Raw genomic sequence first — 27033 nt, 5'->3', positions numbered from 1 at the left:
TTTAAATGGCGTTTGCAGAAAAAATGCCGACCATAAATGGTATCACAAAACTGGATTCAATTTAATTTTCTCTTAAGGATTATAATTTAAAGATGTTGAATGTACTTCAAATGTGAAAATAACGACTAACTTGGTTTTCACTCTCCATCAGGGCATTGGCTGTTACATGTTCCGCATCGACGACTTCGACGTGGTGGACGCGACGATGCAAGGTAACGCGGCTCGTTTCATCAACCACTCGTGCGAGCCGAACTGCTACTCCCGCGTCATCAACGTGGACGGACGCAAGCACATCGTCATCTTCGCCCTGAGGAAGATCTATCGGGGCGAAGAACTGACATACGACTACAAGTTCCCCATCGAGGACGAGAAGAGCAAGCTGCACTGCAACTGCGGGACGAGACGCTGCCGTCGCACCCTAAATTAGTACTACTCTCTCTCTCACACACACACACACACACACACACACACACACACACACACACACACACACACACACACACACACACACACACACAACGTACCAGTAGCCATCTTGGTTAATGCACTTGAATTGAGGAGGCGGACTTTGATTAACTGATTGAGGCTACTGTTGTGACGTGGCGATAAGAGTGAGGTAGCCCATACACAGACTTGCATCTACTGAAAGTCTTCACCAAGTTGGAATCTCAATTAATGACTGATGGAGGACAGCGTGCGTTTGCTTTTGCATCTTTGTCCTCTGACCTGCTGTGAACAGCCACACAAACCAGATAAGAGCCATATGTCAAATACTATTTATGTGATTTCAGACTGCAGGATTGTTGGTCTGTTGAAGTAGGAAGTGCAGTTTAATTAAGGAAAACTGCACACTCTTTTTTTCTTCTTACGTGTGCACTGTTTTACCATCTCATACAGCACATTCTTTCAGTGTAACATTGTTGAATTTGTCAGTAGCCTCTGCTGGAACTGGGGCCAAACAACAGCCGGGAGGCAATTATTACCAGCTACAAACGGTGCAAACTAAAACAATTTGATTGCAGCTATAACTGTTTAAAGAGGGATCTATTGTTATGCTGGCGACAGAGTGTTTTTGTAAATACAAGGTCACAGAGGGAAGGATGAGGAGAATTTACTCATCACCTTACCATGAGACGACCTTCTCCAGCAGCATTGGTGTCGCATCAGACGGAACACATTTGACTCAAGGCACCTTGTGTACATTGTAGTGTAGCTACATTTTAACCTCAGTCTGGATACCACAAGTCTTGTGAGGGGGACTCTAATATTTTAGGTGCAGGTGATAACCCCTAACCCTCCCCTCCCTCATTTAGTCAGTTGAAATTTCCTGTTTTTATTTGTGACGGCAGAGATGCTGTAATCTAAATGCTTTTATCCTGCCATTACAGTCTGTTCTTTATTTGTTACTTTGTACTGTTTGTAAATTTTAAGGTTTATAAGGGAGAGTTTTCTTGGTGCAGGGTTCAAATTGAATATAGTGATCTTGCCCTGCACAGTACCTTATTAATCCTTTTGTATATTTGAATAATAAATGTATATCCAACAAGCTGATGGAAATAAATGTGTTTGAGCTTTTAACTTTCTATTTGTAAGTGAAGGCTATGACTACTGGAACAGAAGCTATTGCTGAGTAAGGATTTCATCTAAGTTAATATTTTTCTCTTTTTGTTGAGGCTGTTTTGCATCCTCTTCCTCCTGTTTGTCTCTCACTGGTGTACTACCTCATAGGAATTTGTTATGAAGCAAGAACAGTTTTATTACACAACACATTGGTGAAAAACGACTTCCTCTAACCATTTCTTCTTGTAAGTATAAAAACAAAAAGAAACTTCAATATTATTAAACAATGACTTGCTATTATGCCTGCGATTAGTTTAAGATAAAGGGGGCCACCTTTTTTGTGATCATATTCCCTGTGTGCAGCCACACCCAGCTGGTGGATGTAGATAGGACACGGGTTTAGGTTGAAGGCTGAACGCTGTGGAAGTGTGTGTTTTTTCAGGATTAATAATTGGCACACAAAGCTTTGTTACTTTAATGGCTCACTATGGATCCTTGCCTGTACATAGTTGTATAAAGAATTTCTAAACCTGTTAAATATTTTTTTACCTACATTTTTTTTTTTTATTTATGTTCAATAAAAAATGTAAATGTTGAAAATTTGCCTTCCATTTTCCAATGTTTTTACCAACGAGTAAATATTAAGTGAATTAAAAAAATAATTTGTGATTCTTAAGTTAACATGTCCATACCATACATTTTTGTTTGTAAAATGTGTGATATTGTTTGTGTCAGTCCTTTTCCCTGCAACAATAATCTCGGGATGCCTGTTTGACAATCTAGAATACACATAGTGCTCTTTTTATTGCATCGACTCTTTTTTTCTTTTTTTTTCTTTTTTTTAATAAATCATTAACTGCTGCAGTTTTAGAAACATCTTATCTGGTTTTCTATTACTGATAAACCCATTGAATGTTCCTGCTGCCCACGCGGCTGCCGATTGATCACAATTTGTCCTGCTAACTTCAGGTGTTGCAATGACCTAAAGAAGAAGTTTTTCATACAGTATAATTAATTTGATAACTTTTGACCAAGTAAAGTTAATACTTTTTAAAGGATTAAAAGGTAAAAAAGTAACTTATTACAACACTGTCATTAAGAGGTCAGGGAGTGTTATCCCTGGGCTCTACCATCACTCAAGGTCTTGTTGCCTTCAGCCATATGGCTCTTTCCCATTCCGACCTTGAGAAATGTGGGAACATAAAGTGCTGTAGAGGTGTATATAAAGAGTTACAGGTTTGACTTTATCTTACATTCAGAAGAAAGTCACCATGAAGACCCTGATATTCCTGGCTTTGCTTGGAGCAGCGTGTAAAAGACTAATCAAATTATTATTGTCATATTTAGTTTTAATTAACTTTAAATGTACTCTTATGCACATGTTTAATCTTACAGGACTGTATAGTTTTAAACAAGTTTTAACTGCTATAAACCTGTTGTGTGTTTTATTTTCTATTCATGGCAATGGTTAAGTTCTTCTAGGTTGTATTTCATGTCATAATCCTCACATGCTGTTTCAGTTGCTGCGGCTGAGGATGATAAGATTGTCGGAGGTTATGAGTGTCCCAGGAACTCTGTTCCCTACCAGGTGTCTCTGAACGCCGGGTATCACTTCTGCGGTGGATCCCTCATCTCCAGCCAGTGGGTGGTGTCGGCTGCTCACTGCTACAAGTCGTAAGTAGTAGCACTTATTGCATTCGTATTAGTTGTTGCACTTACTGTATTCGTATCAGTTCGCTGCACTTATTGAATTCGTATTCGTTTACTGCACTTATCCTATTCATATTAGTTTGTAGCACTTATTGTATTCGTATTAGTCTGTTGCAATTATTGTTTTCGTAGTAATTTGCCTCTGCACTATACTTTTGCTCTGGTTTATGCCTTTAGATGCTTGTTTAAGAAAGGAGATGCACTTATGACTTCTGGTGACTAGTAGTTCTCTTGAATACCTATGCTGAATACACTTATTGTAAGTCGCTTTGGATAAAAGCGTCTGCTAAATGACTGTAATGTAATGTAATGTAATGTAAGTACAGGAACTAAAAATTGTTTTTGCATTACAATACACTTATGTACTCTGCAAGTCATTTAATTTCCTCCTATCAAACCAAGGATCAATAGCGATTGTGCTGGGGTTTTACTGGTCTTCTTCAGTCTGTGTGCACAGCCATGCACCAGGCTTAACAAACTTCAATTAAAGGTGGAAAACAGGAGTCAGCCTTTTAAGTTTGTATTGTAAGCAATTTGGAAACTGTGAAAAAGATGAGATACCATAAACAAGTGTTAGATTAAAGGTAATGCGAAAACAGTTGGTCCAGTATCCCAAAAAATACCTGCATGTCTGTCCAAGTGCTTTTTGCCGTGCACTCATTGCTTGTCACCGTAGTCTTCCACAAGCTGCCTGCTTGACAGCTCGGATTACTAACAATAACTGTTTGTTGTTTACATTCATAATGAGCATTTTGGGGGATTGGCTTTGGATGGAGGCCCAAAGGGACAGGCTGTCCTTGCTGCTGACTTGATGGCCAGTAGAAAGAATGCAAGTTAAAGGCCCTTCAGCTTTGGCTTGACTTTTCAGAACCCGAGGTAGCCGCATGGTTAAAAGTCACAGCTTCTGAATACGTTTCGATATTTTAACAGTATTTATATATCATTAACATCTGCCTTATGATTAAAAAAGGATAATATGGGACCTTTAACCAAAAGACTCTTGACTGCTAAACTGAGCATAATTACTTTATTGTCACTCAAATAGAAATGAGCTGATATTGAACTGTGCCAGTTGAGGTTGTTATAGCAATGGAATGTTAAACTGAATCCAACTCCAGTGTGAGCAGACCTGCACACAAACATATGGTGGCTAATGTTATCTTTAACTACATATATGCTTTGTAATGACACCACTAAGTCAGGTCATTAACTTTATGTTTCTTAAAGATAATTATTAAAGGAAATATTTTTAAGAAAACAGACATTTGAACTGTCTATACTTTTATACCTCCTCCAGTCGTATTCAGGTTCGTCTTGGCGAACACAACATCGCTGTGAATGAGGGCACGGAGCAGTGGATTGATGGCGCCAGGATGATCAAGCACCCATATTACAACAGCTACAATCTAGACAACGACATCATGCTGATCAAACTGAGCCGACCTGCCACCCTGAACAGCTACGTCCAGACCGTAGCCCTGCCCACCCGCTGCACCAATGCCGACGAGAACTGCCTGGTGTCTGGGTGGGGCAACATCATCACCAACGGAAGTAAGTTGAGTCTGGAAGCTTGAAGAGAAGAGAGGTTATATGTGTGGTCTCAAATGATAATGTAAGATGAATCATACAGCATTGAGTTAAAGTAGCATGGTGTTATTATTTTAGTCTTGAGACATAATCATTTCACCAGTGTGCCTGCATGACAAACTGAGCTTCGGTCACACAGAAGTTTTCTGTTCAGTTTTTCCAAGTCCCCCAACTCTATGGAAGAACAGTACAAAATAGCTGGAGTACCTCTTAAAAACAGAAAACTTCAATTTTTGAAATCTTACATAATACAATGATAAATAAAGGATTAATCTGAAAAATACTCATTTAGTCAACTCAAAACTATATTACTTATACCACTTTATTTCCATGTAACGCGGAGTACATGTAGTATTTACATAACAGTAGGAACAATAACTGAGACTTGCCTTGCTGCTCCATAGACAACTATCCTGACAGGCTGCAGTGTCTGAGGCAGCCCATCATCGATGACAGGATCTGCAGGAACGCCTATCCCCACCTCTTAACAGAGAACATGCTTTGCTCAGGATTCATGAATGGAGGTGCCAGCAGCTGCCAAGTGAGTTGGACTGCACCACACTGAACTCACAGGGTCAGGTGGTGCACAAGTGTGCATCTATTGCAGCAGGACAAGTACCGGTTTGTTGCTCTGTGTCGTGAGGACACTAGAGTCCACACTATTAGAGTCCACATTATTTTCACTAAGAATTGAGTTTACTTCAATGCAATTATGCATTTTTCCAATCTCAAATCCTTTAACTAAGGATTCAAGGATGGATGTATACATATCTCTTCTGACCATACCCAAAGGTGAAACAGGCATTAACAACTAGACAGGACAGCAAAACACTGGTGTTTAATACAAACTGGGACTGTTACCTTTTGATTTTGAGTTGCATTGCTCACCATGATGACACAACATACCATGGATTTACTATGACCACTTAAAGCAACATTTAAACCCCTGTTATTCTTCTTTTGCTCGTGTTGCAGGGAGACTCTGGCGGTCCTCTGGTGTGTAATGGTCAGCTGCAGGGTGTTGTGTCCTGGGGTTACGACTGTGCCATGCAGGGACACCCCAGTGTCTACGCCCGCGTGTGCCGCTACAACAGCTGGATCCACACCACCATGGGCAACAACTAAACGCACACTCAGCCATACATCCACGTGTGCAGGTTGATATTACAACACCATAATCAGTGTTTATTCTCAGTTTATTTGCAACACCCTCTGTAATACTATTTCATTCATATACATCTCAGGAATCGCATGCTTAGACATAATATTCTGAAGAATTGGACAAATGAATAAAATGATACGTCCATATTCAGTCCATCCACTGAATTTGTTTTGTTTTTCTTGCATTGAGCTCCACAGTTGTGTTCAAAACATAACCATGCTCTCTTGCTTGGTAATTCTGTATTTTTCACTGGTTCTGTATCCATTCTGCGCTGTCACAAGGCCACTGCTGTCTTGAAATTCACAATGAATAAATGAACAAAAGATAAACCTAAAACTTTTGGTAAACATTCATGTTTAATATTTAATTTGTACTTATTGTACTATAGACGCATGCATCTCTATGAAGTACCTTTCGTACTTGGTTACCCTGGGCACTTGAGTGATATGGGAGACAAGCAAACTTGAGTAAATAAGCAATAAGGTATAACTGCGTTTCACTTGTTTGGATTTTTTGCATGCATTCCTCAGATGTCGCTTTGTAAACTTTGCTGTTTCTTGTTTGCTGAGGCGACCTAAAACATACACAGGAAAAGACAGAGAGAGCAGAGGGGATAGCCATGCAGCCATATCAAACAGGGAAGCATGTGCCACATAAATAAATATGAGGGATGACATAATAATAAACGTTATTTGTATTGCACCTTTCATACAAGAAATGCAGCACAAAGTGCTTTACAAAAAAGAAAAAGAGACTTAATATAGACATAAAAAACAATGATAGAATGCTATAATTAATGTTAAATAAGATGAAAAGTAAAACACTTGCTAAAATAATAAGATGGAAAATAAAACCCAATTAACAATAATAATATTAAAGTCAGTATCCATATTCTCAGCACAGATACAGCAATAAACACTGCAGCAGCTTCAACGGGTCTCCATTCTCTTCTACTTTGTTCTTTTCTACATCAGTGGTGGAGATATTCATTTTTAAGAAGGAAACTCCGACACAGAAACCAAATGACACAGAAACCAAAAAAGAGCCATTACTGTGCCACACGTGTGGAGTGGACATTGTGACTTGCATACATCAACATAAAAATCCATGTCAAGTGTCTTAGCTGTGTTGGGCAATCACAACATTGTGGTTATGTTTCTATTGTGTTTAAATGCACTCATTAGAAGCTGCAGTTCATATTGGCTCATGCATATATGTACTGCAGCTAATGAAAGTTCAACAACCCACCTGAAGCACTACCCTGAGCCTTCCTCGTAGCACTTATTGCATTCGTACTAGTTGTTGCACTTACTGTATTCGTATCAGTTCGCTGCACTTATTGAATTCGTATTTGTTTACTGCACTTATCCTATTCGTAGTAGTTTGTAGCACTTATTATATTCGTATTAGTCTGTTGCAATTATTGTTTTCGTAGTAATTTGCCTCTGCACTGTACTTTTGCTCTGGTTTATGCTTTAAGATGCTTGTTTAAGAAAGGAGATGCACTTATGACTTCTGGTGACTAGTAGTTCTCTTGAATACCTATGTTGAATACACTTCCTGTAAGTCGCTTTGGATAAAAGCGTCTGCTAAATGACTGTAATGTAATGTAATGTAATGATAAGCGATCCTATCCAGATCTGTCTAACCCCGAGAGGGAAAAGTCTATCCACTGCAGGAACATATATTAATGGATTCACAAAATTGACGTATTACTTATTTAAATCACAACATTGTCTTAAATACAGCCACTCTCTCTCTCTCTCTCTCTCTCTCTCTCTCTCTCTCTCATTCTCTCTCTTTCTATATATCTCTCTCTCTCATTCTCTCTCTCTCTCTCTGCATCCAATGTGGGTCCTTCTCCATCATATTGAGGCCCTCCAGAGTGTGGCGGACCTTTTTACCCACATTCCTGTAGCCCATGCTCAAGTGGGCGGGGAACACACCGTTCCTCTGACGCCCTCCGTAGATCTTGACCTTGGAGCCCCTGCTGACCCCTGCTTGCAGGTACAGTTGACAAGATGTGCAACAGTATACGGTATTATGTTGCAATATATCCTTTTTCATCATCTAAAAAAACTCTTGACTTGATCACCCAAAAGACAGGAAATCAAATTCCAACTTATCAAATATGTGACATCTTTGTCTGTAAACTCTTATGCTTTTGTGGGGGCCATAAGACTAAGTAGATAACATAACATAACAGCAGAGAGGGGGTTGTGTGCATAAACCTAAATGTATATTATAACAGTTATGGAAAATCTACTGAAAATATTACATTACATTGGTTGTTTTTCTTTGGGCGTGAATCTTGCAAACACCATTAGGAGCACTAAAAGGAGGCCGTGGATTCTTTTATCATAGTATTTATTTTGGGGTATACAGTAAGTAGTACCTTTTAATTTTGTTTTTACATGCTTTAAGATGATCATATTGTATCTATGCTATACTGCTGTGACACTCAATTCCCAAATCTTTTATAACTATCTGATTTTCTGTTGTATCTTTCCAGCTTTTAATTTGTATTTGGCTCCACAGTTTCTCACCTCATTTAACTGACACTTGAAATCAACTACCCCAGCTTCAAATAGACCTACACCATCAGTCTGAGTGATTGACAGGTGCATACCAGCCAGTCGCGTGGAGGAGACTGGTGCTGAACTTAGCTACATTTTGAGGAAAGCTGACAGGGCCCTCACGAACTCCTGCCGGTTGAAATAACTGGATATCTAAAAATTCAGGTTTTTTTTATTTTTATTATTGTTACATAACAGCCAAAATGCTGGAACTCTTTGCTAACGTTAGCTGCTAGCTCCCATTATATCCACTAATTTGTTATTAGTGGATATAATGGGAGCTAGCAGCTAACGTTATATCCACTAATTTGTTATTAGTGGATATAATGGGAGCTAGCAGCTAACGTTAGCAAAGAGTTCCAGCATTTTGGCTGTTATGTAACAATAATAAAAATAAAAAAACCCTGAATTTTTAGATATCCAGTTATTTCAACCGGTCTATTTGTTACATTTCATTTAACGTTATTCTACAAAGCTGATATTGATGTTGTCGGGTTTGGGACGGAGTCTGGTCCCAGTTTAGCCGACGGCAGCTATGAAGTTGTTCGGATGAGTGGGGATGCTGAGGAGGGAGGGAGAGAGGGAGAGAGGGAGAGAGGGAGGCTGGCTGCCCTCATTTCAAAGGATGAGACCGTAGCCTGAGTTAACCTCGTCAGCAGCTTGAAATCCACGCTTTATCTCAGCCATTAAAACAAAGTAACTCAAACAGCAACGGCGATATTCTCCACGTATATTTCATCTCACGGTATGTATCGTGCATGTGTCATATTGTTGGTTAAACAATGTTTAAAATGAGCCTTTTCTCTGCGATGATGCTGGGTGTGAGTTTGATCTGTTCCCATTGAATCCCAGCAGAGGGAGGTGTTGTGGCAACCAATTCACATCTCAGGCCCCCTTTCTCTGTTTTATTAGACTCAAAGGTTGTTCAAGAACTGTGCTGCAGTCAGCAGGCGAGGAGAAAGCAACTCAGGGAGGAAGACGCCACCAGTGGATGGTTAGTAACCTTTTAGTTTCCTTTTTATTTTTACTGCCTGCAAATACAGTCATCATCTTTGCTGCATAGAGTAAAGTTGATGTGTAAAAAAAAATGTGCTCATGGCTTGAAAGAAATTCACAAGTTAATGTGAATTATGATACATTTTAAACGATGAGATAACGCTTTTCATTAAATGTAATTGCTGTCTTTCATAGATTCAGTATTCGCTTCCAGTGGCATGCCATCTTTTTAGATTCAGGCTGGTGTGCAGGCCTCTGTTTTCCAGGGTGATTGCTGTCCTTGGAAAAATATAAAAAAGCAGTGACTGCTATGACTATTTTATTAATAAAAGGACCTCATTCCTTGCACAAATGCAGTAAGTTATGTCTAAAGACAGCATACAGAAAACGCTTGGTGAATAGGTGCTCAGCAAATGTCTCTTTTGACCTGCCTGCTTTATCCTCTCATCTCAGCTCTTTCCCTTAATACCTGACATCATATTAGTAAGAGTAATTAAGTGGATTCAATGCGTCATTCATACAATAATATCTGCAGGCAACCTTACCAGAAAATCCTGCCGTTTTAATTATTTCTTTCCTTGACCCCATAAAGTCATGTATTTCATTTCTGGTATGTAGGCTAATATGATATGCAGATTACAACCAGCGTGTGAAACACTGCATCTAAAGCCATTGTGAGTTTACCAATGTGCAGACATGTTCATACACACACACACACACACACACACACACACACACACACACACACACACACACACACACACACACACACACACACACACACACAGAGCAGCCCTGTGCTCTCTATGTCAGCCTGTCTAAGCTTCTTCCCCTCCCCCCTCTCAACATCTCTCTCCCCTTTTTTGTCCCCCTCGCCCTCTCCTTTTCCCTGCCGCTTGCTCTCTCCTGCCTGCTAGCACTATTTCAAGCCACTGCCTAGAGAGGAGAGAGAGAGAGAGAGAGAGAGAGGGAGGGAGAGAGAGGCAGAGACTCACAGATGCGCAGTTAGAGCGACAGAGAAAGAGAGAGGGGAGGGGAAAGCAAACAGGATTTAGAGTTCAAGTGCACGTGCAGAAAATAGGCTGAATGGGGAGTCAGAGCAGAAAGGAAACCAGGAAAAGGAGCGGTAGGGGCAGGAGACAAAGCACACAGTAGCTCTTTTTCTTCTTCTTTCTTCCTCGCTATTTTCTTCTCACAGAAAGAGAAGGTATTAGCCGTGGAACAGAGGGATGAAAAAATGAAAAAGCACATAATTCGAAATAGCGTCAGCATAAAAAAAGACAAAAAAATGTATTCCTGTTTCTGCCCCCTCCTCTTTTCTCTCCCCACCAACACACTCCTCCTCCATCCCTCCCTCTTAGATATTTCTCCATGAACCCCCAGTCTCTCTCCCTCTCTCCCTCTCTCCCTCTCTCTGTCTTCTCGCTGGCTCTCCTTTCTCTCTCCTCCCACCTCTTCACACACACACACACACACACACACACACACACACACACACACACACACACACACACACACACACACACACACACACACACACACACCCCGGAGTCCTTCCCACTCCTTCCCCTCACGCGCGCTTACTATCCACTTCCAGTGGACACCGCAACGAGCTCGGTTTTATTCCTTCTTTTTCTTTTACTTGCCACTCTTTGCCTTTGGTTATGCTCTCGTGTACCGGGGCACCATCACCCCAACTATGCTTGGCGTCCCTGAAAAACTCAAGCAGTGGATTGTCCCTGCGTTAGACCTCATGACAAACTGCTTGTCCTTTCCTGTTAACAGTTTTTTCTATTCTTTTGCAGTCTTTTTTTTTTGGTCAGAACTCAACTTCTATTTAGAAACCTTTTTTTAAAAAATCTTATCTGTATGAAGCAGTAGCTGAGGGTTAAAGAGAAGGAAAAGAGTGTCAGATGAATGGACAGATAAAGAGGACAGAAGCAAAGAATGAGGAGAAAATGGAGAGCATGGTCTGCGAGAGAAAGCGAGAAAGACAGAGAAAGAGAGAGAGGTACGAGTACCGGTACTGGCAAGAAAAAACAGGAGGGGGAAGAGCAGAGAAGGGGGACCAGTAGGGGATAGACTTAGGAAGGAGGGACGGCTGGATAGGAATTGGCAAAATCGCGGGAAAAAAGAGAAAAAACAAAACTCCAGAATGAGAAGAAACTGGACTTCTTATCAAACTCAGTCTTGCAGTCTGTGGTCGCATTTGATTTTGATTTTTTGACTTGATTTTTCATCACTTCTCCGGTCACCCTCTGATTCATCTGTGAGTATACTGAATGTACATGTCCTTTTACTTTCTCATACATGCAGCATCTCTGCCTTTCATTTTTTTTATTTTAAACTGTTCTCCTCTCCCCCGCCTTGACTTGACTTCATTTTTCTTTTTTTTCTTGTTTGCGAAATTTGTTCTCTAGAATGCTAATCCCCGCATCCTGTTCATCTATCCCGTCTCATGCTCGACCTCTTTTCCCTCTTTCACTGTCCTTCTCTTTTTCCTCCTCCTGCCCCTCTTTATGAAGCGTTATCGCTGTTCTCTTTGCCTCTCCTTGAAGGATTACCTCTGCTCACATTTAGATGAGGGCTTTGGAAAGGGATCACTGAGTGCACCCAGTTTTAGGGGGCCCATGCATGGGAGGCTAGCACATGAAGGAGGCAGGGTGTGTGCATTTCTGTGTGTATCTATCTGTATTAGCCTTGTGTATCTGTGTGTGTGTGTGTGTGTGTGTGTGTGTGTGTGTGTGTGTGTGTGTGTGTGTGTGTGTGTGTGTGTGTGTGTGTGTGTGTGTGTGGTAATTATGTTCGTGTGTGATTTAGAGTTAACGGAGCCGGCAGTGGCGGACAGTCACTCCTGCTTACGCATGCGTACAATCACGTTTCATGTTCCATATTCATGAAATGATTGTGCGCTGCTGTTTGTTATAAAATGCACAAAAATGTGAGGTGATGTGTTAGAATGAGGTGAGACAGAGAGGCAAAAATACTGTAAGTACTGCAGGATTTCTTCTTCTTCTCTCATTGCGTATTTCACTCCTCCCATGCTTCTCCCCCTTTTTCTATGCCATCTTCCATCCGTTCATCCGGGTATCCCGAACCTATCTGTTGGTCCGCCTGTAAAGACAAAACCCACGGTCCAAGATATGGTTCGGTATCAACAAAAGATAAGGGTGGATTTGTTCCATCACGTAAACGAAGTAACACGCCTGAGTTATCTTCAACAAGTTTTTTCATTTTCACAGCCTGCGCATTTGGGCGAGATTACTTTTGTTTGATGTGGGGAAGTTACAGGTAAAGACGGAGCCTTTAGTGCGAACAGAAAACGGGGCATACAATGTATCACAAGTCTGCTATCGTCCATTTGCAGCCATTCTGCTGTAACCTCCATCGAACGTACCCTTTTATCCCGCGGTATCGGCCTCAGATATCTCATGGCATCTCTTTCCTTTTCCCTTTTCCTCTCCTGTGGTATATATCTGCCCGCTCTGTTTTTTATTTACATAGCCTCCTGTTATCTCTGCCCACATTTCTCTATTTCTTTTCATAGTCTTTATCATGATCCACAAATGTCCATTGGTATCGTTCCAAGGGGAGTGTGCCGACAACGTTTTTATTGGTGCGTGTGTGTGTGTTACTTAAAATGATACGTGCTGAAACACCTTTTGATTGTCTGTTCTATTTTTTGTCAGGTTAAATATCTTTGTTCATCATCTGTTTGTGAATAAAGCAAGGTTATTGAAAATATGTGAGGACATGGTTGTCAGAAAAGTTTTAATTAGACACAACGCAGTCATCTTCAAAAACACATACTGCAGTTATGGGTGAAAAAGAAGCTAATCGTATAGCTGAAGCCGTTAGATAACAGATACTGGCCTAGTTTTCTAATAATATTTAGTGTCTTAATTTGTGCTATATTAATTAATATGCAACAATTTGATTAATACACAATGATATAACATTATGTGCAGACGGCATCACTGCATTCTCTGATAAGCCAAGGGGGTTGGACGCTTTTGTTTAGTGGCGTCCCAGTTTCGACCTTTCTGTGACCTACACTGTAGATCTTAAGACAATTAAGGGAAAAATCTTTGATGTCAAAATTTTGCATGAACCAAACTTCTGTGATTTTAAGCAAAAAACACAAAAAGTTTAGGAGAGATGAATCCCCCCAGAGCCGTCGAATGTTCGTATTTGTTTTTCAACTTTGACTTTTTACATTGCCAGACCTGCCTAGCACCTTTAATTCCATCCTGAGGGGATTTAATGGTAATGTCAGTGTGGTGGGACCCCCAGGTTATGAGATATTACTCAGACAGACCTGGTGTTATGTAATCTTACATAACTGAGGCGGCAGCTCAGCAGGGTAGTGATCAGAGGCTCTGGAGGAGAAGCTATATGGGTCTGCTTATGGTATGAACTCACTGGCAGGGTCAACACACTCTGGGCCTTAAAGGGGAAGAGGCCCCGGCTGCATAAAGATACTGCAGTATTCACACATATGGACCAAAGCGCCTGACACCTAAAGGCTGAGGAAATAGAATAACCCCACCTATAGTAGGAGCGGTTTTCTGCAGGCTGTGTCATTCACAAATGTTAAGTACGTTTCTGTGTAATTTGACAAAACTCCTTCTGTTTAAGCTAAATACTTATCTATGTAATTAGTTTACCGAAAATACTCATCTCTGAATGAAATCATTCTCTGGTTTGCTTAAAAAAAGCCTGCCCAGAACTAGCGTATATATCTGATTGCCTTATAGACTTCATACATTATGCTACACATATTCACGACTACGGTCTAGCAGCCCTGAACCGTGATTCTCTGCCAGCTCTCTGTGAATCTCACATGTTTCTCATTCATAATTGATGACATTCAACCGCAGCATACATTAATGGATCGAACAGACCTCAGGAATTCCCATGCAAGCTGTCATTGTGTGTAGCAGGTTTTGAATTTGTGCTGCTGGATTTGTGTTTTCCCAGCTGGAAACTGACTAGTGCTAGTACAACAGCCTAACAGGCCTGGTGTGAAATATGAATAGTAAAATGAAATGCCTGCAACAATCAGTTGTGTTGTATTAAATGGACGATTAAAAAGATCCTGAAATATTGTTGAATATACAATAAGGGAAGCATGAATTTAAGTGAAGAATGGTGCTTGATTTAGGCTAGCTAACAGACAAAAGACAAATATTCCAGTATCAGTGCATAAATCCTATCAAATCCTGTTTTTCGGATAACCTACAATTTTCAAAGTAATTACAATGCAAATAATGTATATGTATGTCTGTTTTTTCAGGTTGAGCCTCTGAGAGAACTTGAACTTCACTTGGACGTGAATTTTATCAGGTAAGAAAAGATTTACTTAACATTTATTTAATTCACAAAGGGTCCAGAATAAGCAGCAGATCCTGTACTTTATGTATATAAAGATTGAACCAAAACAAGTGCTTTACTGACTAGAGTTTCGCTTAATGGCACTCAGCAGTCAGGAACACTTGGTCAGCCATTTTAGTCTGTGGCCCAATCGAAACGTCGATGCACCATCAGAATAATTGAATTACCCTTCCCTGAGTCATTCTGTCGTGATTAACCTCACAGATATGTGCTAACTGTTGGCCTACGTGAAAGCAGCTAGCAGAAAAACTTTCATATTGCTGGCATGCCTATCCGAGTGAGTTTGGTGTGACACTGTTGGCTGAGACTTATCTTAGTAAGCAACAAGTGGAAGGGTCATCTGATGGTCACGTTCCGATTATCAGATGTTGCTGAAAAGTGAGAGAGTGCGGGTATAAAGAGCGGTCTGTGGTCTAGCCCAGAAGGTAGCTTTGGAGATGCCTCACATTACATTTTTGTCTTTGTGCTGATGTCACCCCCATGCCCCCGGTCCAGCAGCGGGAGAATAAGAGCTACATTCTGCCTCTGCGACACAATAGAGCCCTTCTTGCCCTGATATTTTCACAATGTGTTTTTGCAGGGCCCCATGCACACACAGACCGCTGATTCAGAGCTGGTTGAGCTGTGCGCCTCACCTGATATTTCCATTCTTGTTGAAGGTGTTTGCTCAGAGATTTGAAGCAGTTTGCGTCCACTGTCAGAATTAGCTCTGTAAATACACTGCAGGTCATCAATTACATTTTTGGATTCATTTCGCAGCACACATTCAAAGTGGGAAATGATAATGCTGCTTCATAAGCTGCGTGGGGTCGGTAGCATATGTACATTTCAGATTGTAAGTGATATTTTTCATCGGTCTGTGACGGAAGGACCCATGTAAGCCACTGCAGTACAGTATGGTGGTGTGGCAGGGGTTAACGTTTGAGGACCGGAGGAATGTGTTCGGGTCGACAGGGAGAATTCCTTAGTCCTCCGTGACTAGGTCACTGCACTGACAAGAGTCTGCCACCTATTTTAGCATGCGCATTGCCCTCCTCTATCTTTATCTAATTCTGCCTTTCCCTCTCTCTCTTCGTTTCTCTCTCTCTCTCTCTCTCTTCGTTTTTTTCTCTGTCTGGCTCCAAATCTGTCCCCCTTTCTCCTCTTCCACTTTCTCCCTTTACATCATTTCATCTTTTGTTCTTCCTGCTCGCTCTTTGTTTGTCTCTGTCTCTCTTTTCGTTAATCTGTCCTTCCAGTCACGCCGTCTATTCTGCTGTCCTACTTTGCCGCATGTTTTTTTCCACTCTTCGTTCTGTCTTTTATTTGTCCCCTTGCACTTTTTCTTTGGGTTTTTTGTCCTCAAATATGAATGCCTTCAGGTATTTATGCTACAAACGTCACTATCCTGTCATTGTGATTTATCCATTCTCTAACACTTCAACATCCGACCTTTTTTTTCTTGTATCAAGTGTGTCTCTCACTCTCTGTCTTTTTCTGTTGCACATTGAGTTCAGTGCTGCAGTTGCTTTCAAGAGGACATGGCGGGAGTGCAGGGGAGTGAGACAAAGAAGACGTAGACAAATACATTCTTTATACGCTTGTGTATATGACACTTGCATGCTTGTTATTAATGCAATGCTGTGCATATGGTGCCTGGTGGTGCTGGTCATGTATGATTTATAGGGTGCGTTCCCACATACGGGCTGAGGGCTTTCATACCAGCTATCCGTATTCCTGGGTTAAGGAGTTTGCAGACTCTCACCTCCTCATTGGCTGACAGCGGGGGTGACAGACAGACCCCCAGGTACAGGACTGTTTCCGCTGCTGGCAGATGTGGCGATTTGACACAGTCTGAACCTTGCACACATGCTCGCTGAATGGAAGCACGTTTCTCCGTTTTACACAAATGTGGGCTGTGCACAGCCTTTTACCCCATGCAGAGGGATATCGGCAGCCACATCTGGAGATTCTCTTGTTCGTCTGGACTCTACATCCATACACATATGAGTTACTTCTGGAATACCTGGCTCAAATGTTTACTGATTTATTGTTTCACTTTACTGTGAAATAAGTAAAGTTGCTGCTGTTGTATACTTATTGACTGTTCTGTCATCCCCATCTTGTAGACCAGTTAGGTCTAAACTAGAGTTCAATTCCAAAAAATACAAAGACGGGAAAATTATTCATCTTTTAAGCAAAATGTACTGGTTCCAGTAATTTAAACTTGAACATTTTTTGGTTTTCTTAGTCTTCTTTGCAAACTTAAGATGTCAACTTTGGCTTTGGGAAACAATGTTCCACTAATTATAAACCTTTTATTGGCTAACTGTAAATGGAAAAAACTAATTGACAAAAAGATCATTAATGAAAATATTGGCCAAATATAATGAAGTGGCAGCATTAACACGTGAATACATATGAAAGTTTACCACACTTAACTGTGATCTACAGTGTACTATAGTTACTATTCTGTCAGGTTAAATTATTATCTGTAATGTCATGCTCATCTTGTCGTCTGAAAAAAATCCTCAATTATTAAGTGAAGAGTTTAGTTCCATAAAAGATATTCAGCATTTTGGAAACTATGACAAAGTTATAGCTTGTAATTCTCACCTATGTGCGGGTCTGACCTATTTTAGGTAACAAAGGGGTTCATGTCTGACACCATGTGTGTAACTCTGCGTGTGTGTGCGCTCGACCCGCTATCAAGCACCTAAAGCCCTGGCAGTTTCAGACAGTGAGGGGAGGTGAGACGTGAGTAATAGCAGTGACTGATGATGTCACAGACAGCATCGCGCCGCTTCAGCTGCCCCCCGTGACCCGGCTTTAGGATGGCGGCAGCAGCGCGCAAGCACCCGTGGGTAACACACGCCAAAGCACATTAGAGGCAGGGAGATGGAGAGAGGCGGGGATGGAGCACACAGAACACAGCTAAGGGGGACAGAGAGAGAGACAGAGAGACAAAGGGAGACAGGGAGAGAGATAGAGAAAGAGAGGAGGGGAGCCTTTCAGATTAAAGAGGAGAGACAGGAAGAAAAGCTGAGAGACATGGTGATGTTTGCCTCTCCATGCGTTTTTTTTTAGCAGACTGTCTGGTTGGAATTGATGTTCTACATCATTGCCCCAGGTATCTCTCACTGTCTCTCTCTGTCTGTCTCTCTGTCGGTTTTACTTCCTCTATCAAAGAAAACCAGTCTTTGCATTAAAGGAAGAAACCTTGATGTACCGTAGATAACAATTTTGATTATCAATCTGTTGTTTATATTACTTATTAAGGAAAAATGGCACACATCTGCTAGTTTCAACATATAAGATGTGAGGAATTCTAGATTTTTCTCTGTCTCATATTATAGTTATTTGAATATCTTTAGACAACCATTTTTGCAGTTAGGGAAAGAAATAAGCCCCTCCAACCTGCGAAATAAAGGGTAAATGTAGGCTGTTGCAGTTCAGGTCATATTGCACCAATGCAGATAGGTTTCCTTTGTAAAATAAGTTTGAAAAAAACAATTCTTGACTTGACTAAGGTTGCAATAGGTAAAAACTGTAGTGTAAGTTCAACAAGGGTAAAATGACAGTGCTCCAGTGACAGTGATCCTCCAAGTCTTCAAATCATCAAGTCTGACAGATTGACTCAGAGTAGCTGTCGCTGGCTGCAACAATTTGATGTATGATATAAAACATGGCTCATAGAAAATGTGTCCCTTTGATGCATATGAAGTAAAAAATGCATATGTACATTATTAGTTCAGCCAAATTTCCCACCAGAATAGTAAAAATAGCAACTGTTCACAAATCATACTGTTCACAATAAAATAAAACCTAATCAGATCATAGTTTCCATGGTGAAATGTTAACGTGTTTCTCTTCAAAATATAGTGTGCAAATCATAAAACTGCCAATTAACAACGGTGTGATAGTATTCAGTGTCCCCACCGACTTTCATGCTCCTCTTTCAAGGCCAAATATTGAATTCTGGGGAATGCATTGCTGTAATTAGCTCTTTAATTAAACAATATCTCTTACAGCAAGCAGAAATTTGCCTTCCGAGATACTGCACTTAGAGTTAACTGAGGCATTCATCATTGAAATCCATCTCAAGAGCCGAGGAACCTTGTGCTGGAAGTGGAGAGTGCCCGTTAAGAAGCACTCAGCTTCAGTGACATGTTGGTTTTCGCCACTATCACTTCAAAGTCTCATTCAGTTCCGACTCCCAAATGGCTCTTGATTCTTTGATCTCATTGCTGAGAGATGAGCAGATACTCAAAACTCAGCAATCGTGTTTGTAATTTCAAGGCGATACTACAAAGCAATAGAATCTCAAATATATTTCAGTATAGGCATGATATTTCTCACCAATGAACAAATGTTAATAATTTGAATTGAGATTATTAATAACGTATTATAAATGCATTAAATTGGTATAAAAACACACAAATACTTATTGCTTGAGTGTGGGACTTTAACTAATAAGTAAATCGACTCCAGTGAGAGACCATGGAGACGGAGCAGTAGCTATGGCGGAAAAACTTAAAAGGCATCCAAGAAAAATATCTGGAGTGGATGCTCCAGATCAATAAGACACTCAGCGTTCAGAGGAATGATTAAAGTAAAAAGAAGGCAAGCGATTGATGGAGAGGACAAACGCTCCTCGGGGCGGGGGAGATGCGGCGAGCACACCTTCATGCATTCATCTTAAGCTCGCTTAGACAGTGTTTCTGTAATTACTCTCATTGCCAGAGGGGGAGACTCCAGCTTTTTTATTAAGGTAAAAGTCCAAGAGGCTGATATCGATACTGCTGTAATCCATCGCAAATGTATTGCTCAGCTCAAAATAACATTCTCAACAATAGAAATTTAATACTCGATCAAATCTCTGGGGATTTCTCCTTCACAGTCTAGACCAATATATTTGACCGGTATATCATATATCAGCAGTGGACCTGACATGCGCTAGACAGGAATACATCTTCAGTCGAGCATTTTCGACAGGGAATCCATTCCTACACCCATTGTAGACTAAAACTTAGCATTTAGAGCTCAAACAATTAGTTGATTAATCAGTTAATTCATCTAATGCAACTATTTGCAGCTGCAATAATCTACATTGATAATTTTAGTCTTTTTTTAAGCACAGTGCAACACATTCAAGCTTTTCAAACGTTACAATTTTCAGCGTTTCACTGTTACATGTAATTGTAAACTGAATATCTTTGGATTTTAGACATCACCTTTAGCTCACAGAAATTATTACAGGTTATTTTGTGACATTATATCGACAAAACAAAATTGATTGATGGGGAAAATCATCAACTGATTAATTGACTATGAAGATAACTTTTTGTATTGCTAACATTTATTAAGATTGTTTTATAGTTTTTGCAGTAAAGCAAGGAAAAGTCCAGCCCACTCCCAACTGAGCAGTGTTCAGATGGCCAAACATGTTTGGCTGTAAATGGCAAGCTTCAACTGGGAGTTTAAGTGGAAAGGTCACAATTAAATCCTCTGTAGTATGAGATTATAATAATAATAATCGTATCATGCTTGGTGAGAAAGAAGTGAGCTAGGCCTGGAACAGAAGTGAAAGGGTCAAAGTTGACTATGCAGACAGTGGCAGATGTTGCTGTTGTGAGATCTGAGATCGAGGTTTGTTTATTCACAGCCTTGACCCTCTCACCTCAGACATCAACAGATCGGAATCTAACAAGCAAATACTTTCACAAAGGATAATACTAAAATGCTTTATTATAAAATGTTGATTATTGCCAACTCCATAAAGAATTACAAGCATTAAAAATATTTGAAAGCGTAGATTTAAAAGGGGAAATACTAAATAAGTTATACAAAGAGGTTAATTATTTTATTCAGGCGTCATTTTAAGCACCATTTAAAGGGCTTTTTATTAAAAAAATACAACAAAGTGAAACAAATAGAACAAATATGTAACTTTATTTAACCAGGAAAGGGGTCTATAGAGATAAAACAAATTATTATTAAAAATAATTGAAGGAAAGAAGCACCATCCAGTCTCACTTATCACCACCAGTGATGCAGGAATGCCGAGATTGTCTCCGGTGCATCGCTGATCGCTTGTTTTCTCTCTATCTCGCTTAACCATCCGTTTTAGCCGTCAATGACCTCAAATCACTGAGCTTTGGGTCGTAGAAATGAGTGGTCTTTCCCAAGTGTACAGTTAGTCGCTGTGCTGCTGGTAACACATCACCTCTCCAACCCTCCATCACCCCTCCCCTCTTCTCCTCCCCCTCCTCTGTGGTGCATCACCCCACTCACTCGCTCTCAGTCTCTCCTTCTCTCTCCTTCACTCCCTGGTTTAATATTGATCCGAATTCATTTGTTTCCTATTGATCTGCCACTCCACCCTCTGCCGCATTGAACAAACACAAGGACACACACCATGAGCACACAAGCCTCATACACGCACATGTGCAGATGCAGCACATGGGCATCTCGAACAAGTCTCTCATGTGCACACACATATACACAAAGACAAAGGCTCAAAGCGCTCATTTACTTACCTGTTATACGAGACCTGATTTGAAGGTTAATATACACACAAACACACACACTGCAGACAGACACACCTGCAATTGCACACTCTTTATCTGAGAGATATTAGAGGATGAAAAAGTGAAGGTTTGCAGAGGTCCCAGCTCCAGAATCAGACAGGCTAATGACATACAAAGAAACCTGGATTCCATATTGATCCAACACCTCAGGAGTACGATGAAAACAAAGGCAGTCTAGAGCTGGCTCCGGCAGGCGACACAATTACAGCTGCAGTTCATTTCTCAGGTTTTCTCAATTGTACTCTGAGTCATTAGTACAACAAATGCCAATTGTTGTAAGCGGAGGTGTCATTTGTGGCAGCAATTTTGTATATTTTCTAAACCCTTCTTAGTCTACACTTTTTCCATTGATGGCCTTTCCAAACAGTGTATCATAAGGAATGCGGACGAATGTAAGAATGAGATATACTGTATTGTATAATGGCCCAGAGCGATTATTATATAAAAATGAGTTAAAACATATTGAAACCATAGAGCTGGCCTTACTCCATATTTCTCATTGTTGACTATAAAATCAAAAATCAACAATATGTTTTCAGCCTTGCAACAATCACGACCTAAACAGCAGAGATACCTTGTTCACATTACAAAGTAATCTGCCAGGAATCACAGTGTTTTGCAAGAAGTTTTGCGAGGTAAGACTTTTTACCAGATGACCCTTCGTGTTTTCACTGGAGCCCCCCTGCGTCGGCTCCGCTAGACTTCCATTAGTCTTGCTCTCAATACTTTAGACAGTACAGTACTGTGGATTTTAGAAAATTATAGTCACAAAGGAGTAAATAGTGTCATTGTTGGTTTCTGTCTACTCTTTTAATGGGATCTTATTGACTATAACAAAAGTAAAGAATATCACCAGCTTTATCTTTTACGGTTCTATGTTTAATTCAGTCATCCTCTTTCATCACTAAGATGCGACAGTTTGACCAACCTTTCTTGCGGCCCCACCAGTCACTCCAATTTTTTGGGTCGGTGGCATCAAGTTGCCATGACGCCAGACTGTTTCTCCTGCCCTCTGCCCTCCTTTCAGGACATGCTGTGCTCAGTCAGACTACATCTCCAGCAGCGGCTTGGGTTCAAAGGGCCGGGGGGGAAAGAGGCAAGGGGGAGAGGCTGTTTCCTCTCGATAAATTAGATAAGATGCACCACATGCAATACTTGCTCTCCCTGAGTGCATGCAGACAGGAACGCAGAGACCCATATATACGTACATATACACATGTGGGAATTAATGAGCACACACCGACACAAAAGCCTCTCATCCCCCGTCTCTGTTGTCTTTCATTGTGTTGCAGTGTCATAATTATTGCATTTGTTTGGCTCACTGCTGTTTAATTTATGATGTCGAACTGTGTTTTCCAGCATTATTAATGTATTATTCATCACCGTTGACTTTAAACGTCTCGCCTGTACATGTATTTTTGTACCACCCTCTCATTGATGGCACAGTATTCATTCTCACCATTATATCCCACTTTGTTAATCCATTTCATACTCTGCACACCATGTTTGATGCTTCACCCGTCATAAATGCTTGCGTTTCTATTAATTTCTTTGTGCTGCAGAGTGCTTCATCTCTAATCAGGGATTGGTCCATTATGGTTTAATTATCTCGTAGTATTCTCTCATACTTGAGTCCAGGGTGGTTTGTGCCGAAAACGGCACTATGTGGCCTGGATAAAAGCCCAGATAAGGTTGTGTCTGGGTGGCTGACTTTATTTATTTACTTATCCCAACTTCATGGCTCAATGTGTTTATTGATGTTCCCCTTCCTATCCTGTGGTATGCTAATAATCTGCCCGATGCTCTGCTGATTTCAGGAATGCCGTGGTCAACCGTAGAAGCTCCCCAGTGAGAGGAGAGCCATGGGAAAAACCTCAAACTCGATCTCGGCTGTGAGGTAAATGCTTTGGCAACATCTGTTTCTTCCTTTTTATACCAACAAAGACTCTTTGAATCTGACTGAAATGAAAGAGAGCGCAAACAGCTCGAGAGATCACAGCTAGAGATGGTGAGCGTCAGCTCCAAGCAGACAGAGAGACGCTAGAATTTCCATGTCTCTGAGCCTCCGCTTCTTCTCTGACAGTCTCTTTCTGTCTCATCCTGTTGCTTTAATTTGTACTCTCATCATAAAACACAAGTTTCTTCCTATTGACAACGCGTTTGATGCAACATTGTAAAATCTCAGACACTATACACAGAATACTTCATGACTGTTAGCTATCACACACACCAACCTGTTGAAAGAAGACAAAATCAGAGAGCTTTCATGTATTATATTTAAGAAATTTGCATATGGCACTCACATAACTGCTTGCATGATTAGCAGTTCTCTCTCTTTTTTTTCACTTTGACAATCACACACTCTACCAAGAATATATATTTATTTATTTTTTATATAAGTATATAAGCCAACAAAAGCTTCCTCCCATCATTTGTCACCCACAGAGTCAAACCACCAAGAAGAAAACCAACTCAAAATGGTACACATTATTGAAAGCGATTATACATTGTACGCATATAAAAGCCCTCATTATGGAAAAATAACATAAAATTGTTAGCATACTTGATAAAAGCTTAGAGGAGCTGTGTGCATTGTGCACAGTTGTGAACACACAAAAATATACACACTTTCCCCTCTCCTACTCAAGCACACACACATACAGGACACCATGCACACACATACTGGCCGACACTACCCAATAGCCATTAACAACAGTGCCCTAGCAACCATTGGGCATCATGCCAAGCCGCTGAGGTTGCCTGGTAGTGTGTTCCCATGGCAACGTTTTCTGCCTTTGTAAATAAGGTACGAGGAGAGCGAAATAGGGGGGTTTGGGAGGAATTGCACCACAGAATCTGATTCAATCTTGAGAGAACTAATAATTTATGGTTTGTGAGTCGTGGATGCTTATCCTGGCCTTGAACTAAGCTGCCGTCTGACTGAAGAGGTGCATTAGTATCCACAGGGATCTCATGTCCGAGACCTCGCTACACATTTTCAGATCCAGTTTTGAGGGGGACAGGGGAGAAGCATGTAGTCCTAGTATTCCTTCCTGCTCTTTAGAACACTTGTTATAAATATAATATGGAAAGTAATGCTCACACTCTACTGTAGACTCTTTTTAAGTTAAATATTAATTTTTTACATGTTTTCTGACAATTTACATAAAAAGTGTATTGATCTGTTTATCTATCCATATCAGTTTTTTCTCATTGCCGTAATTTACATTTATCTTACATTGATATTGAGATTGACAGCTCTTCTGTAAAATCAAGCGGACCACCGGCGGTCCGTGGCCCAGAGTTTGAGAAACACTGTCTGAGGCCCACATTCCTGTTGAGCTGGCACTCACCAGACGATTCATAGCTGCGGTTAACAGTGTATTTGCTGTCACTGGGCAGATTTTGCTCCTCTGTGCCCCTACATTGTTGGGGTGGCGCCGTAGTCTCTGTGCGTCACTTCTCAAAGACAACGAGTGGTGGAAAGTCACCTGAAGATTTTGTTTTGTCTAAACAACTGAGCCCAAACGTCTTGAAGAAAAAGGTTTTTTTTCAAAAAAAAAAAAAAAAAAATGTCAGTAATTATCTCTCATTACTATCTCTCCAGTAAGTCAATTTGTTTTTGTTCTTGTTTTTCATGTAAAACACCATGAGGTCTTTGCCATTTGATGATTTTACTCTGACAGGCCATTGTTTTTGAAAATACTATTTTTTAATATACATTTTTAAGTATAGAAAACAGAATGCTTAATGGTTTAATGTCTCCAGTGCTCTTTTATCTTGAAATTGATTGGGTCAAATCCATCATACATTCATACATTTTAAATTTAGTTAGTTGAAAAAAGCTAAATGATTTCAGATTTCAAGGTTTTACTTTTTTTTTCTTTTTCAGATTCATTATCTGTAGTATATTTTACATCCGATTCCTAAATTATAAATTGAAACGAATTTCGGTTAATTTTCTATAAAGAAATTCCCCGTTCTTTCTTGAATAAGTTTATTATAATTTATGTGCCTTGAATGCCAGTTCGAAATATCTATCAAAATCTTAAGCCCTCTTATCAAAAATACAAAGAACCTGAACATTTGAAGAAATTTTGTAGTCTTATTGGAAAAGCCTTGGCTGGCAGTTTTCAGACAAAACTGGAAACATAGGCAATGGATATTTTCCTCAAATTATAGAAAAAATATTATTTAAGTTTGATTAATTTAGCAGTAACAATTTACAAACGATAAGTTATTGCTAATTATTATCTCAGCTGTTGTTATGCAAGAGTAAACCAGGATGCTTATGTGCGTTATAATCCATATCCCTAGAGCCATTGTTAGAACTGATACACAACAACTTGAATTAAATTTACAAACTCCTGACAAATTTAATTGAAGAGGTTTAAATAAACACTTTTACAAGCCTGATTTTTAAACTGGATGTAATTAAATAAGACACGTAAAATTTACTTTGTAAATTTATTAATAACAGGGCAAGTTTTGCTTAGGGATAGATGCTTTTCAGTGTTGTGTTGCAATACTAAACCTTCTTGTGACCATCTTGGTATTTGCCAGTTAGTTCAGCATTGTCATTATTTCATTCCTCACAGGCCAAATTTTTTAGTCGGCAAAAATTTTGGACACTAATACTATAATATCGCCATGACTGATTACCACGGCTCTACTGAGTTGTTAACTAATGCTTACTTTAGCCACTAAAACATTGTTTTGATAAAATAAATATCTTCAGGATTATTTTATTGCAGGGGGGGGCATGACTTGTTTTCTTTCAGTTTTTAAGTTCTTCAATATTTTGGTGATTTAGGCGTCCCTAATAAATTTACTTTGGCTCAACTTGATTAATTTGTTTTCACTCTCTCAATAGGCCAAACTGTAATCCCCGCAAAGCTTAACCTGACCCGACACCAGCCTGGGTCTGGGCTTATGCACAACCCTGGCCTCCAGTGCAGAAGCTTCCCACCAGACTCACATTGGCACACAAACACACCCAGGAAGATTGGCAAAGAGCTGGTATTGGCACAACCATGCCGCATTCATGCGTGATCCGCCTGCGAATGAGATGGTGAGAGAGGTTTAAAAAGGGGAGGAGCAGAATCAAGGGGATCAAGGGGGGAGACTTAGACGGTATGAACAGGGAGATTGTCTAAGAAAAAAAAGAAAATACTTGTAAAGGATTTTGAGGCCTGAAATGTTCAGTGATGGAGGACGAATAAGAGGCACTAAGAGAGGCGGGAGGACGGCCAAAGAAAGAAAATGAAGGGTAGGCGGAGGGTGGGCTTTTAGCATGGCAGAGGGCAGTGGAGAGAGGCGAGGTGAATGGGTTTGTGTTTGGAAGCTGGCCAATAAAAAAAAATCTATGTCTCTATTAAGCAAATGGTGCTGCCGAACCTCTTCAAGTTCAAACTTAGTTGGCTAATTTTTTACTTAATAATGGTTAAATGTTGAGTATTTTGCTCTATTACAATTTGAG

The 27033-nt window shown here is 40.3% G+C and overlaps 2 protein-coding genes across 3 annotated transcripts in view; both read left to right on the top strand.

The window, feature by feature from the left end:
- Nucleotides 1–2369, top strand: part of LOC129097316 (histone-lysine N-methyltransferase 2B-like) — a 28747-nt gene extending 26378 nt beyond the window's left edge. For both annotated transcript variants that reach the window (XM_054606136.1, XM_054606135.1), the window contains exon 36: nt 152–2369. In XM_054606136.1, coding sequence (XP_054462111.1) covers nt 152–427 — 276 coding nt within the window. In that variant the 3' untranslated portion in view covers nt 428–2369. The remainder of the gene's footprint in view (nt 1–151) is intronic.
- A 426-nt stretch (nt 2370–2795) lies between these two features.
- On the top strand, nt 2796–6455 carry LOC129097318 (trypsin-like). Its single transcript, XM_054606137.1, has 5 exons — nt 2796–2871; nt 3081–3234; nt 4568–4821; nt 5262–5398; nt 5833–6455. The coding sequence occupies exons 1-5, from the start codon at nt 2832–2834 to the stop codon at nt 5980–5982; spliced, it is 735 nt and encodes a 244-aa protein (XP_054462112.1). The 5' UTR covers nt 2796–2831; the 3' UTR covers nt 5983–6455.
- Nucleotides 6456–27033: the final 20578 nt, after the last annotated feature.

The sequence above is a fragment of the Anoplopoma fimbria genome, chromosome 10, assembly GCF_027596085.1.
Source record: "Anoplopoma fimbria isolate UVic2021 breed Golden Eagle Sablefish chromosome 10, Afim_UVic_2022, whole genome shotgun sequence".
Taxonomy (NCBI): domain Eukaryota; kingdom Metazoa; phylum Chordata; class Actinopteri; order Perciformes; family Anoplopomatidae; genus Anoplopoma; species Anoplopoma fimbria.
The sequence above is the reverse complement of the archived record's forward strand: the minus strand, read 5'-3'. Positions and strand labels throughout refer to the sequence as shown.